Source organism: Orcinus orca, chromosome 9 (genome assembly GCF_937001465.1).
Source record: "Orcinus orca chromosome 9, mOrcOrc1.1, whole genome shotgun sequence".
Taxonomy (NCBI): Eukaryota; Metazoa; Chordata; class Mammalia; order Artiodactyla; family Delphinidae; genus Orcinus; species Orcinus orca.
The window spans coordinates 103,066,666-103,080,525 of NC_064567.1; the positions used below are offsets into that span (position 1 = coordinate 103,066,666).

The 13,860-nt window shown below is 47.7% G+C and overlaps 1 protein-coding gene across 6 annotated transcripts in view; it reads left to right on the forward strand.

The window, feature by feature from the left end:
• GRB10 (growth factor receptor bound protein 10) overlaps window positions 1-13,860 on the forward strand; it is a 202,741-nt gene that overhangs the window by 54,894 nt on the left and 133,987 nt on the right. For 5 of the 6 annotated variants that reach the window (XM_033402270.2, XM_033402271.2, XM_049715147.1 and 2 more), the window contains one exon: window positions 10,162-10,259. In XM_033402270.2, coding sequence (XP_033258161.2) covers window positions 10,209-10,259 — 51 coding nt within the window. In that variant the 5' untranslated portion in view covers window positions 10,162-10,208. Of the gene's footprint in view, window positions 1-10,161; window positions 10,260-10,329; window positions 10,563-13,860 lie in introns of those variants that run through there. The other variant, XM_033402273.2, reaches the window with a different exon arrangement.

Consider the following 13,860-nt stretch of genomic DNA (forward strand, 5'->3'; position numbering starts at 1 on the left):
AAAGTTATAATTTCATTGAAATTACCAGATTTCTTTCTTTACTAATGCCCATAAAATTACCATATGATGAAAAAAAATCATTATATTCCTTTTCTTAATTAAAATTTTGTGTATTGGTGGGTTTTTAAAGTGTATTTTTAAGAATTTTGTCTTTTATTATCTTTCTTGGATTTTCATAAACTTTGTTATGTTTTGCTTTCTGGTTTGTTTTTGACCAGATTTCCTTCCTTCTGGTTCAAGGCTGGATTCACATTGTTTATATAATTTCTTTTTCCCTTTGTAGACGGTGCAGGAGTCATGGCCTTACTTGTTCTCCTGTCATTTCTCTTGCTTTGTGTTACCTCTCTCCACGAGGGACGGTGCTCATTGACCTAACTGTCCAGAGACGGTTATTGTATTAATTTTCTCCTTGGACCAGCTATTTAGGCCAGTGCTTGTTTTTAATTTTCAAGTGGCTGACTTGTTGCTTTTTACACAGATGTTTTTAATTTCTAGCTGTGTTGTGTTTGGCTGTCGCTCAGGGCGGGTTGGCACAGTGGCCGGCTGTCCCTGTGTCCACCCTGGCACCCGTGGAATCGGGTCTGTGCCTTCATGTCACAGGGGGGAGGGGGCTCAGCACAGGTGTTTCTTAGCTCAGAGATCTTTATGTGTTAGCAAGAGGCACTGATACTCTTTGTGGCTTAGTATTTTTTAAAATCATTTCACAGGTGTTTGTAAATATTTGCACGTGTGCACTTTTCATGCCTATTCATTAATTCTGTCTCATCATTGCAGGGTGTTGTGCATTCTTTTGATCCCAGTTTGATTCCTTCCTTTGCCCTCAGTGATGAGCACAAGTGTCCAACAACAAACGCTTTTTCTCACTTCCTCCTTGGAGGTCTTGGGGTTTTGGTTGGTTGGTTTGCTTTTAGTGTAAACTTTTTACGGAAGCACAGCATCCACTTTTATAATTGAAGATTCGTTTATAGTGTTGATTTGTTATCTGGAGGGTGAAGACCTAATACTGCTTTTGCTCATTACTTATTACACTTTTATCTGTGTGGATTAGTGTTTCTTTGTTTTAATGATAGTTTTCTATCATTGCCGCCACTGTTATTGTTGTGTTTGACTGTGTGTTCTTGTATCTTGGCCTGTTCTGTCTCTGTCTCTCCCTTTTCTAGCTCTCTTTTTAAAGCTTTTCTATTTCACTTTGCTTTGGGTATTTTGTTTTACATTGGCATTTTTTTTTTTTTTTTTTTTTTTTTTTTTTTTTTTTTTGCGGTACGCAGGCCTCTCCCTGCTGTGGCCTCTCCCGTTGCGGAGCACAGGCTCCGGACGCGCAGGCTCAGTGGCCATGGCTCACGGGCCCAGCCGCTCCGCGGCATGTGGGATCTTCCCGGACCGGGGCACGAACCCGTGTGCCCTGCATCGGCAGGCGGACTCTCAACCACTTGCGCCACCAGGGAAGCCCATCGGCATATTTTTGAATATTATTTTCAGAAGAAGGGAATTAGACAGTTGACATTTATTGCTCCATATGTCATCCATCTTCTGAACCAGTTTTTTCTGCTTTGAATGCTTCTTCATCTGCCTGTTTTCTATTTTCCCTTTGATGTTTCAAGTATTACTAGTTTATTTTTATCCTCTTATTATGATTGAAAAGACAAGTATTCTGCTTTCAGTTCTGCAAGTGATTATCTTAAAATATCGTGAACATTGCAGTTATATTTTCCCTAGTAAGGGGCAGGATCTCTGCCTTTTATGAAAGGCACAGATTTCTTTTTAACAAATCCTACAGGGATTCATTTTAAGATTTGAAACTTCTCTTTTAATTTTTTTGTTTTTTCTTTTAAAAATTTTTTGTTAATTTTTTCCAGTTTTATTGAGATATAATTGACATACAAAACTGTTTAAGTTGTACAGTGTAATTATTTAAGTTTATTATGAAATGACCACAGTATTTAATTTTTAAACTAAATTTTATTATTTAACCTGTCCACCAAGAATTGTACTATTTAGTTTTATGCTATTATACGTTATATGTTATACATTATTTATTACACAGTTTATTATACTGTGATACCGTTTAGCCTTATTAGTTGGCAGATGCTTCTTGAGGCCCTACTACGTGCTGTCTGGGTGTGGCAGGCATCAAAAGGTGGGCGGTGTTTGTGGGGAGAGAAGAGAAAGAATGAAACAGACGCTCTGGGGAGCACAAAGAACATTTCCTGAGGAAGTGGAGCGGAGTTTCTCAGCAGTATTAATGCACATTCTGGATATGTGGTTACCTGAAAACAGAAAGGGCCCATTCACACAGTCTGGGATTCAGGGGGTCCTGGGCATGGCTGGTTGCCTTGAGCAGAGGCGTCGTGTTTTTCTAGAGTGGGTCAGAGATGGAGGTAGGCACAGGGACCAGTCTGGAGCAGGTGTCTGGAAAGCAGGGGGCAGTGTGGGGATGGACAGGCCAGTGGGCAGCAGCCTCCAGGCTGCAGGAGGACAGCCCATAAACCTGGAGGTGGGCGCGGACCGCAGGCCCCAGCCTGACCCTGTTTTCACACTGTGGGTCACAACCCATTGTTGTTCCTGGAAATCAAGTCCGTAGGTCACGAAAACACCTTTAACGAGGAGAACAGAGCAGAAGGGGATGGATTGGGGCAGGCTGCGTGTAGTCTTCGCACTCGCTGAGCCGGGGTCACGGGGAGGCTGCAGGATCCACCCGGGCACCCGCTGCGTCCACCACAGTCAGCCTTCTCATCAGAGTCACCCTCACGGCAGGCGGGGTGCTGAACGGCTGAAATCCACCGTGAGTGTCATCTGTAGCTGGTCGTGATGTGAAGGGCATGAATAAGCACGTCATCTGCGTCAGCCTGAGTCTGCAGGGTTCCAGGGAGGAACGCCCCACGTACTTTTCAGAAAAAGGGTTGTTGAGTGCAGCACTTTTCAAGTTTATGACAATTGTACCATTTTAATTTAGTACACATTGCCCTTAAAGTGAAAAAAAAAGAAAACCACATAAACATGAAAAGAACAAAGGCATGTTCAAGTTCAGCTGCTGGGTCCAGAAGTGTAAATATTGACAGTGTTAAGAAAAATGTTGACTCTAGAATCAGCAAACTTTTGACTTTGCCTGAACTGTGTTTCTGAACTACAGTCCAATAAGGAGAACAGGGCAAACTTTATGAAGAAGATAATTTAAATTTTTATCACAAGTTCAAAACTCAGTTGAAATGGGACATACATTATTTAGATTGGAATTCACGCGCAGGAGGACTGAACTTTCAGAAGTAAAGGGACCTATGGAAATAAGACAGCAAGTGGAACTTAGCGATGAGCCCCTTGAATCAAAGGAATGAAAGAGACAGTAGGGATTGGTACAATTTCTTCGTCATTCTATGAGTGTTAATGAGAATCCCTTTTATCACCGTAGATAGAAAGTTGCAATATTGACCTGCTTTGGAAACTGTTCCTCAGTATCTGTATGGAGCACACCATTTTTGTTAAATCCACGGATGATTAACGATTTAACCTCGTTAAAGTAGCACAGTGTATCATTACCTCTGTACTGTTGTAGGGCGTTTAGAAGTAAGGTTTCCTCAGACTCATAGACATAGAGAACAGACTGGTGGTTGCTACAGGGGAGGGGGCTGGGAGAGGGAATGGGTTGGGAGTTTGGGGTTAGCAGATGCCAACTGTTACATAGGTAAACAACAGGGTCCTACTGTACAGCACAGGGAAGTATATTCCATATCCTGTGATAAACCCTAATGGAAAAAAATATGAAAAAGAATGTATATATGTATATAACTGTGTCACTTTGCTGTACAGCAGAAATTAACACAAGATTGTAAATCAGCTATATTTCAACTAAAAAAAAGAAGTGAGGTTTTCTGTCCATAGTGGGTACAGGTTTTTTAAAAAGTCTCCATGAGAACAGGATAATGATAGACCTTTTAGTCTTTGTCAGGTGTGGGTGACAAATTATGAGATAATTTTTATGCAGGACTTGATGGATGGGTTCAATTTCACCTCCTAGACAAGTGGGTTACACAGAGTCACAGAACTGAGAAAGGGTCAAGATACATCAAAATGGAAAAGCTTGAATAAACAAAAGCTATATTTGGAATCACTTCTTTATACGTCTCTGAGCATTAGCACCCTAAGAAATTCTGCCTACTCTCATGGTTGTGTTATAAAAATTAGTGAAAGTTGTCAGTTTTATTAAAGGAAGCTCACTGAATAGCCAATTTATCAATAATTTTTTTAAACATGGGGATAAAATATACAAAACATAAAATTTGCCATTTTAACCATTTTAAGTGTGCAGCTCAGTGGAATTATGTTCATAAAGCTGTGTAAACATCACTGCTATTTATCTCCAGAACTGCTTCATCATCCCAAACGGAAATTCTGTGCCCATTAAACAAACCCCCCACCTCCCAGACCCTGGTAACCTTTATTCTACTTTTTGTCTCTAAACTAGGTACCTCATACAAGTAAGATCATACAGTATTTGTCCTTTTGTGATTGGTCTATTTCACTTAGCATTGTTTGTCTTTAAGGTCCATCCATGTGGTGGCGTGTATCAAAATTCCATTTCTTTTCGAGGCTGAATAATAGTCCATTGTTTGTTTATAGTACATGGTGGTTATCCATTCATCTGGCAACGGACACTGGGTTTAGTTCCACCTTTCGGCTGTTGTAAACAGTGCTGCTATGAACATGCGTGTACAGGTACTTGTTTGAGTTCTTGCTTCCGATTCTTTTGGGTGTATACCTAGAAATAGAATTGCTGGAACTTGCGTTAATTCTGTGTTTAATTCTTTGAGGAGTTGTCATGCCAGTTTTTACAGAGGCTGTACCTTCCATCCTCACCAGCAATGCAGAAGGGTTCCAATTTCTCTGCATCCTCACCGTACTTATTATTTTCCTGGTGTCTCATTGTGATTCGATCTGCATTTCCCTAATGACTAGTGATATTGAGAGTCTTTTCATGCTTGTGGATCATCTGTGTATCTTCTTTGGAGAAGTGTCAAGTCCTTTGCCCATTTCTGAATTTGGTTTTTGGCTTTTTTGTTGTTGAGTTGCAGGAGTTCTTTATTTATTCTGGCTATTAAGCCCTTATCAGATATATGATTTGTAACTATTTTGTCCCTTTCTGTGGGTCTTTTCACTCTCTTCAGAGTGTCCTTTGATGCACACATTTTTTAAGTTGGATGAAGTTCAGTTTATATGTTTTTCTCTTTTGTTGCCTGTGTTTTTGGTGTCGTATCCTCGAAATCATTGTCAAATCCAGTATCATGAAAAATTTTCCGTATGTTTTAACTCTACATTTAGGTCTTTAATCCATTTTCAGTTAATTTTTGTTTGTAGGGTAAAGTAAGAGTCCAGCTTTATTCTTTTGCATGTGAATATCCAGTTTCCCAGAACCACTTGTCGAAAAGACTGTCCTGTTGCCCAGTGAATGGTCTCGGGACCTTTGTTAAAAATCAGTCCACCATGTGTGAGGGTTTATTTCTGGGCTCTCTGTTCTGTTCCATTAGTCTATGTCTGTCCTTATGCCAGTATCACACTGTCTTGATTACCATAGTCTTGTAGTAAGTTCTGAAATCAAGAAATGTGAGTCCTCCAACTTTGCTTTTCTTTTTCAAGATGTTTTTGGCTATTTCGGGTCCCATGAGAATCCTTATGAATTTTAGAAACATTATATCGATTTCTGCAAAAAATGCCAGTGGGTCTTTGATAGGGATTACATGGAATCTATAAAATGCTTTGGATAGTATTAATCATCTTAACAATATTAAATATTTCAACCCATGAATACATAATATTTGCCTTATAGCTTATTTATGTTCTTATAGCAACATTTGGTAATTGGTGCACAAGTCTTTTGCTGCCTTGGTTAAATTTATTCTTAATTATTATTTTTGATGCTATTTTGAATGGAGTTGTTTTCTTAATTTCCTTTTCAGATTTTTCATTGTTAGTATTTGGAAACACACCTGATTTTTGCATGTTGACTTTTGTATCCTGTAGATTTGATGAATTTATTTATTAAGCTCTAGGGGGTGTGTGTGTGTGTGTGTTTGTAAATTTTAGGGTTTTCTACAGATAAGATCATGTCATGAGAACAGAGATAACTTTAGTTCTTCTTTTCCCATGTGGATGTAGTTTATTTCTTTTTCTTGCTTGATTCCTCTGGCCAGAACTTCCTATCCTTTGTTCAGTAGAAGTGGCGAAAGGATCATCCTCACCTTCCTTGTTTGTGATCTTGGAGGGAAAAGCTTTCCATCTCTCATCATTGAATGTGATGTCAGCTTTGGGTTTGATCTATCTTATTAGAGGCCAATTAATCCAAACCTTTTGCTGTGTCTAACTGTAGTTTTCTTTTCCCAGAGAACCTGCTCAACAGGGCTTATGGGATAGGTATTTTTCTGGCTGGGAAGCAACCACATCTGGCAAATATTGGGTCGGCCAAAAAGTTCGTTCGGGTTTTTCCGTAGCCGCAGAAAAACCCGAACGAACTTATTGGCCAACTCAGTACTTTCAAAGGTGATATTTAGGTGGTAAAACTGGCACATTTAAATATTTTCGGCACTCTTAACCCCCATTAAGTTTGCAGCTTCCAGGGGAAAATAAACAGTACGTCTCCATACGTCACCTACATCCAGGAGTTCCTGAGGGTGTGCGAGATAGGGCAAGCAGGATGCACGGGTGAGCGGGGGACAGGGCAGTGACAGCAGGGGAGGTGGGGACGTGGGACAGCCTGATGGGAGGGGCACAGAGAGGATCCTGAGGGGCCAGGGGGGCTGTCCTCTGTGCAGAAAGGAGGGGCCTGGAGCACACTGACCCCTACCCCAGGCCATTGGGAGTGAGGTGAAGGGGAGAAAAACAGCACCCCCAGGAAAGCGCGGCCGCAGTGAGGGTGGAAGGCAGGAGGCGTGCTTGTTGAAAGGGCTGGGGGGTGGCGAGGACGTGGCGGGTGCCGGTCAGTGGCCCATAGAGTCGTCAGACCCACGCGGCCGTGTGTTTGCGGTGGGGAGGCCTACGGGGCATCGTGGCGTGATCCTGGGATCTTACAGCTAGTGGTTGGGGTGTTAATGTGTGTGTGTATTCGGAGATTTATTTTAAGGAATCGGCTCCAGTGAGGGTGAGGCCGGCAAGTCTGGGATCTGTGGGGCAGGAGTTTGCTACAGCCTTGAGGCCAGATTCCTTCTTCTCCAGGAAACCTCCATCTTTGCTCTTAAGGCCTCCAGCTGGTGGCACGAGGCCCACCCCCACCGTGGAGGGGACTCATTTTAAGTCCCGTGTCTGCAGATGTTTCCACTTCTACAGAATGCCTTCGGAGCAACCCCCCACTGGTGTCTGGTTAAAGGGCTGGGTGGTAGAGTGTGGACAGACGGACACAGGAGACTAAACTGCCACGGGGGCGAGTGGCCTCAGGGCTAGAGGAGCCTGAAGGCCTGGGGGCTGCCGGTCCTGCGGAGGCTGCAGGGAGGCCACCAGCCTCACCCGTCCTGCCGTGGGGACAAAGCACCTCCGCCATCTTGTTACCGTTGCCAGGTCTCTCCAGCCCAGCGGCCTCTCACGGGCCGTCCTTGTGTTTCTGTGCGGGTGACTTAAAGAGTCCCAGAGACCTCGCAGAAGACATAACTGGGTGACAGTAAATGCTTCTGCTCCTTTTAGCTGTGAGGACAGTTTGGTAGTGTTTTAATAATTTGGGATCTGTATTAGTTTTCTAGGACCCCCATAATAAAATATCATAGACTGGGTGGCTTAAACAACAGAAATTTATTTTCCCATAGCTCTGGAGGCCAGAAGTCTGAGGTCAAGGTGTGGGCAGGGCTGGTCCCTCCTGAGGCCTCTCTCCTGGGCGTGTGGATGGCCGTCTTCTCCCCGGGTCCTCACGTGGTCGTCCCTCTGTGTGTGTCTGTGTCCTCATCTCTTACGTTCGATCAGGACCCATGGTAATGTCTCATTTTGCCTTGATTACTGCTTTGAAGACCCTACCTTCAAATATGGCCACATTCTGAGGTCCTGGAGGTTAGGGCTTCAACATATGAGTTTGGGGCGGGGTGAAGGGGACACAGTTCAGCCCATAACTGGATCTGACCTTGATTATTTTTGCAGTCATGTTTGGTGGAATTAGTATCCCCAATTTTATGCCCTACCTAAGTCTTTCAGTTTTCCTCTGAGAAGCTTCTGTGAGTCTTTTATTTCTGAGTTCTAGAAAACTGAGCCTGTGATGTGAGTTGAGGGAGAAATCTGACATGTGAGGAGCCCTGTCCCGTGACGATTTCTGGTCTTTCCCGGTCTGTCCTCTGCGTCCTGCATGTCACATTGTGCCATTGTGCTTTAGCTCATCCTCTCTGTGGGCTGTTTGTGGTGCTTCTGGAATTTCTCTCCCGTGGATTTAGTTCCCTGCAGTGTTGGTTCAGCTGGAACAAGCATCGGTTCATCTTGTCCTGAGCAGGTCCTTGTCTGTAGTGTTTCTTTCAGTCCCATTTTTCCTGGGTTTTCTATCCTTTCATTGAGAGAAGTGAACCGTTTTCTCAATTTCTCTTATTTTTCTCATAGTAAAGCTACTTCAGGGAAATAAGCCTTTACAGGCCCCGGAGGGTAAGATTGGGAAACACCTTCTCAGCTCTGTTTCCCGGTTCACGCATCATCGAGGCTCTGGTTACTGTTCACTGAAACGCAGCCTCAGGGGTGAGCTGTCCCCTTGGAGGGGACACTGGACGCCCACCTGTCCCCGTAGGGGCGGAGGGTGTCCCTCCAGGTAGCCCTGGATGTGGCAGGTGGCCCTTGTTGCTGTCTGGTTTTCTCCCCTCTGACAGGGTGATGCTGAGGGCCCCCTGAGCCCCCTTTGTGAACCCTGCCTGCATGGACACAGGCCCTGAAGAGCCAGGCAGTGTCTCTCCGCCGGTGCTTCCTGAGAGTGAGGCTGGGGGCTGCCACGGAGAGAGTTCTGTTACCAGGGAGCACAGGGTTCATCTGTGGGGAGTGAGACCAAGAAGGGGCATCTGCAGCTCAGTGTGGCAGGTGGAAGGACGGGTGTGAGCCCAGAGTGGACACTGACTGAGCTATCGTGGGTGGTGGTGATTGGTGAGGGGCAATTCAGGGGGGCTTCTTGGAGGAGGTGATCCCTGAGCTCATTCCTACAGGGTAGCAGGACTTAGCTGCTGATGGAGTTGAGAACAAAGCCTATGGGTGCAGAGGCTGGAGAAAGCCTTGCATGGTCAGGAGTCATGAATTGTTCAGGGCCGAGGGTCCAGGATGCCTCTGGGGTGGATTATGACAGAGAATGTTAATGGCTGTTGCCACCGTTCCTGAAAATGTTCTTAATTCCGGTGATTTCTGAGAGAGAGGAATGGTGTGTGTGTGTGTGTGTGTGTGTGTGTGTGTGTGTGTGTGTGTGTGTGTGTGTGTAGCAGACAAGGGGGCTCTTCTCTTGGAGAAGGTCACATCATAGGTGGTCTTGTCTGTGAGTGTCAGTCCTCTGCATTTTGCGGGAGGTGGCGTTTGTTGGGGTCGGCTCCGAAACTCTCACTGACGGTCTCGTACAGATCAGGTGTGTGGTTGTACCCCAGGAGATTGAGGAGGAAGACAGGACCTCCCTTCCCTGCCTGTCGGGGGCTCCTTGCAGGAGCCGAGTGTGCGTCTTCACGGAGCTGATGTCGCTCCAGCCCTCCCGGGAGTCGGGGGCGGGTCTTAAGGTCCATTCCAGAGGCCCCGCCCATGAGTGTTGTTCCCAGCATGGCGCCTGCAGGGAGCGCCTGGACTCTGTAGGTGGCGGTGCGACGTCCACTGACAGTGGTTCCTTCTAGGCTGTGGCTGGTGGAGGCAGCATTTACACGGGTGGTGCTCAGAGGACGCCGGCAACGCCCCACCACCCCACAGTGCTTCTTTGGACTCAGGCGGTCTGTGTTGCCCAAAGTCTCAGAAAGGCTTCAGGATGTTAATAACTGTGGATGGCCGCCCCCTCACCCCTCTGAGTGCCTCTGCCCCACGGGCCCTGTGACCACAGGTGGCTGCTCGAGCTTCTGGAGTTGGTGCCAGCCCCCTGGCGCCCCCAAGATCTGAGTGGCGTCCGGCGTCACCTGTGCAGGCGCGTTGCCCCTGAGCCGCCGGTGAGCGGCGGGCTTTCCCTCTGGCCGGGCTTCTCACGGTCTGTCTTCGTTCCAGGTGCCGCGGCCCAGTCCACGCGATTTGAAGACGGCAGGAAGGAACCGATGGCTTTAGCGGGCGGCCCAGACTCCTTTCTGCACCATCCATACTACCAGGTATGAGTGAGTGTGGCAGCGGATTCTGGCAGTGGCCTGGCCCAGGGCCGGGGCACAAATGTAGCTTGTAACCTGACCACCCATCACTAGCAGGTCAAGGAGGAAGTGCTGAGTGGGGCTGTGGACGCGCCCTTCAGCGCAAAGACCAGGCACTTTCACGTGGCCTTCCTTGCTTTGCTTGGAAGAGCTCATCATCACTGTGACCGCAGCATCCTTTTCTACAAGACTTGCATTGTAGTGCACACTTCCCTGCAATGAAGCGGGCCCTGTGTTGTCTCCTGCAGGGCCCTGAAACTCCAGATGGTGAGTGGGAAGGGTGGCGAATGTTGGGATTTCAAGCAGAGGCATGAGCTTCTGGGACGAGGAAGTAGGAAGGAGAAGATCCTCGGCCCAGCAGTGACCTGCCTGTCACAGGTGGAGCCCTTCCCACCCCGATAGCATCAGGCAGGCTTTGTGGGACCGCAGGTTCACCTCCAGCCCTTCTGCATGGGCTGTTGGACGAGTTTCATCTGTAAGTGTCCTTTATCTCCTGTGGCAGGTTTTCGTTTGAACTTTCGCTTTATGGTGTAGACAGATACGTTTGATCCTTAGGTCTTTGGATTTGACAAGTGAATCTTGGTTTCTCCTTCTCAGCCCTGCAGCCTGTGAAGCACTTGTGCCACCTCTCTCTCGGCCTGTTTTTCCAGCAGGAGTCGTACGTTTTGAAGTCCCTTGATGTGATATTTGCACTCCTCTGAGCTTGCTTTTCTCTCCCTTCGTCTGTGAAGTCTGCTTAGCTGCAGTGATGATAATTTGCCCATAGCATAGGGGCTGCAGAGAGGTATCTTTTTAATTTTTTTGGTGTCAGAGAGCAAGAGGTCTTGGAAGAAAGACTGGAGATTAGGAGTAGCATTCACTGTGATTTCTGGATTTGAGACAAAGCCACAGTCAGTTTCAAGCGAGACAAGGGGGCTGAAACCTTCGCAGAGCCATGAAGTTTGCTGGGGACCCCTAGCCTGTTCAGTGGGTGAGCGTTCTCCGGGTCCTGCCCTCTGCCTCCTGTGTGATCATTCCCTGGGTCTTAAAGAGGCCGTGGTTGCCTCGCCCTGTCGGTCGAAACTCCGTGATGCCGCTGTGGGTCATGGGTTCAGCTCTCACTTGACCGTTTAGCTTTGGCTGGCTGTCACCTCAGCCTGCCAGCCTCACACTTGGCACCAGCGCTCCCAGGGAAATGGGATCAGTGAACTGCAGGGAAAACCTTCCCCGGGGAAGTGTGTCTGCAAGTTAGCCGAGCAACGTCCTCTTTGCTGGTCACAGAGTGAACCGTAAGGGCCAGATAGGACGTAGGGAAGGTTCCACCCCAAAGCCCTCTTAGCTCAACCCACTGGCATCTCAGATTTCCCCTGGTCCGGGCAGGGATGGCAGGAGTGCCAGCTGTAGCCAGTGCCTGGCTTCGCGGACGTGTTAGGTGTTTGTAGTCGCCGTCCCAGTTGCCCAAGGCTCTTCCCAGGAGCCAGGAGGCCGCGGACACACGGTGGGCCCTGCCAGCGGAGCCTGTCACCCCGGGAGGAAGGGCTCCATCGTGCCGTGCCGCGGCCTTTGCAGGCACTGTTGCGCTCCTGCGAGAGTCCAGCAGGCGGGCTTGGCAGCTCTCACCCTCTGTTCCTGGAAAAATCAGCCGACAGTTCCAGAATTTCTCAGAACATGGGATGATTTACAATGCGTTCGGTCTTGAGTAATCTGCAGTTACAGCAAATAGATACATCTCCAAGTTTTTAGCGAGAAGAATTTCTTTGTAAGATCGTCAGCGTACAAATAATGTTCTCATTCTAGCTGCTCACTCATCGCTGTGGCTTGGATTAGGGTTCAGTCAATGAGTCGCTGCTCAGTCGAGTTTGTTCTGGACATAGAAGCACCAGAAGGATTTTGTGCATTTAATCACCCTGCTTCCTGCTTCAGGGACAGAGGCAGCAGGTTGGTGGGGGGCATGGGATGGGGGGCTGGTGGAGGTGGGGGTGGACTACTTCACTGTTTGACTTAGGCTGTTCCTTTAAACTGTGATATTGTCATGGTTCTCTGGCCTTGGGGGAAACCATGAGATGCCTCAGTGCCCCTGCTGGTGAACAAGGGTGCATGATGTTGTCAGGGTGCCGCGGGGATTGGGAGAAGGGTGTGGAAGTTACCCGGCACCGGGCCAGCCTGGTCTCAATCGCCCACCCAGAGTCATTCCCTGTAATTCCTGGGTTTTTTTTGTTGTTTGTTTGTTTTGTTTTGCTTTTTTTCTTTTTGGCTGTGCGGTGCAGCTTGTGGGATCTTAGTTCTCCAACCAGGGATCGAACCCGGGCCCTCAGCAGTGAAAGTGCGAAGTCCTAACCACTGGACCGCCAGGGAGTTCCTCCTGAATTCCTTGGATGTTGATTGAACACCAGCCAGGTGCCACCTGCAGTGTGAGCACTGGGTGGCAGCTCTTCTGCAGAAGCTGCTTTCCCGGGGCTCCTGACTCCTAGTCGGGGAGAGGGTCATGGGGAAACTGGCAAATGAGATAATTGTGAGTAATGATCGTGATTCTCAAGCAAAGAAAATCTGACAGTGGGAGAGAGAGAGGCCAGGAAGTCAGGGAGACCCCCCTGGAGGGAGTGACCAGAGCTGGGGGGCAGCACCCGGGCCGGGCTGGGGCAGAGCCTTTTCAGGGGCCAGAGGCCGGCACACCTGGCCTAAAGAGCCAGGGAGGGGTCTGGATTTCAGTCACTTAGGAAGGAAAGGTCTTTGGGGATTTATAAATAGAGGCCTACAGCCCACTGTCTGCAGTTCTAAAATCCCCAAGGCTATGAACCAAGCAGTTTCTTCATGGCTCACATCTTGCAGAATCTGACTCGACCTGTCGGAACTGGGTCCCTCAAGTACACGGGGAGGGGGGTGGGCTCGGTGACCGGGCCGCCCTGGACCCTGGGTCATCTTTCTCAAGTCCAGAAAAATTTTTATTTCCTAGCCATATCCTCCAGGGTTCTGGTTATGTACCTATTATGAGGTACATTTTGTTTCTCTTTTATACATAAAATAACATTCGCTATCCTTCAGAAACACATACACACACACACACACACACACACACACACACACACACAGAAAATAAGAATGAGTTCAGGTACAGGCATTTGAGTAAAGTGTTGAACTGTGATATAGAAACGAGATGCTTGAATGTAGGTTTGAGATTCAAACCTGTAGGTTTGAAATTTGAGATAGGTTGTTAAGGTTCCTGTCAGTCCTTAAAGATCTTGGGGGAGAAGGTGTCCGAGATCCCGCTGACGAGAGACAGTGGGTCTGAGCTCCTACGCGGCCCCTCATGGCGTATGGAGAGGAGACGGCCCTCGGTGACAGCCTGCACACCCAGCCTTTTCAGGCCTAGCCACCCCAAGAGAAGGCTGCTGTCCTGGCCTTCCTTGTGCACGAGTGCAGTGGCTCCACCCTCGGCATCGGTGAGATTGACAAGAGTCTGGCCAGTATGTCCCGCTACAGGAAAAACACGTGGATTGTTGAAGGCCGCTCCGGAGACTGAAAACTGCTCTGACCAAGCGAACCGGGCGACCTGAGGTAGAGCTCCGGGGCCAGAGGAAGGCCTGGG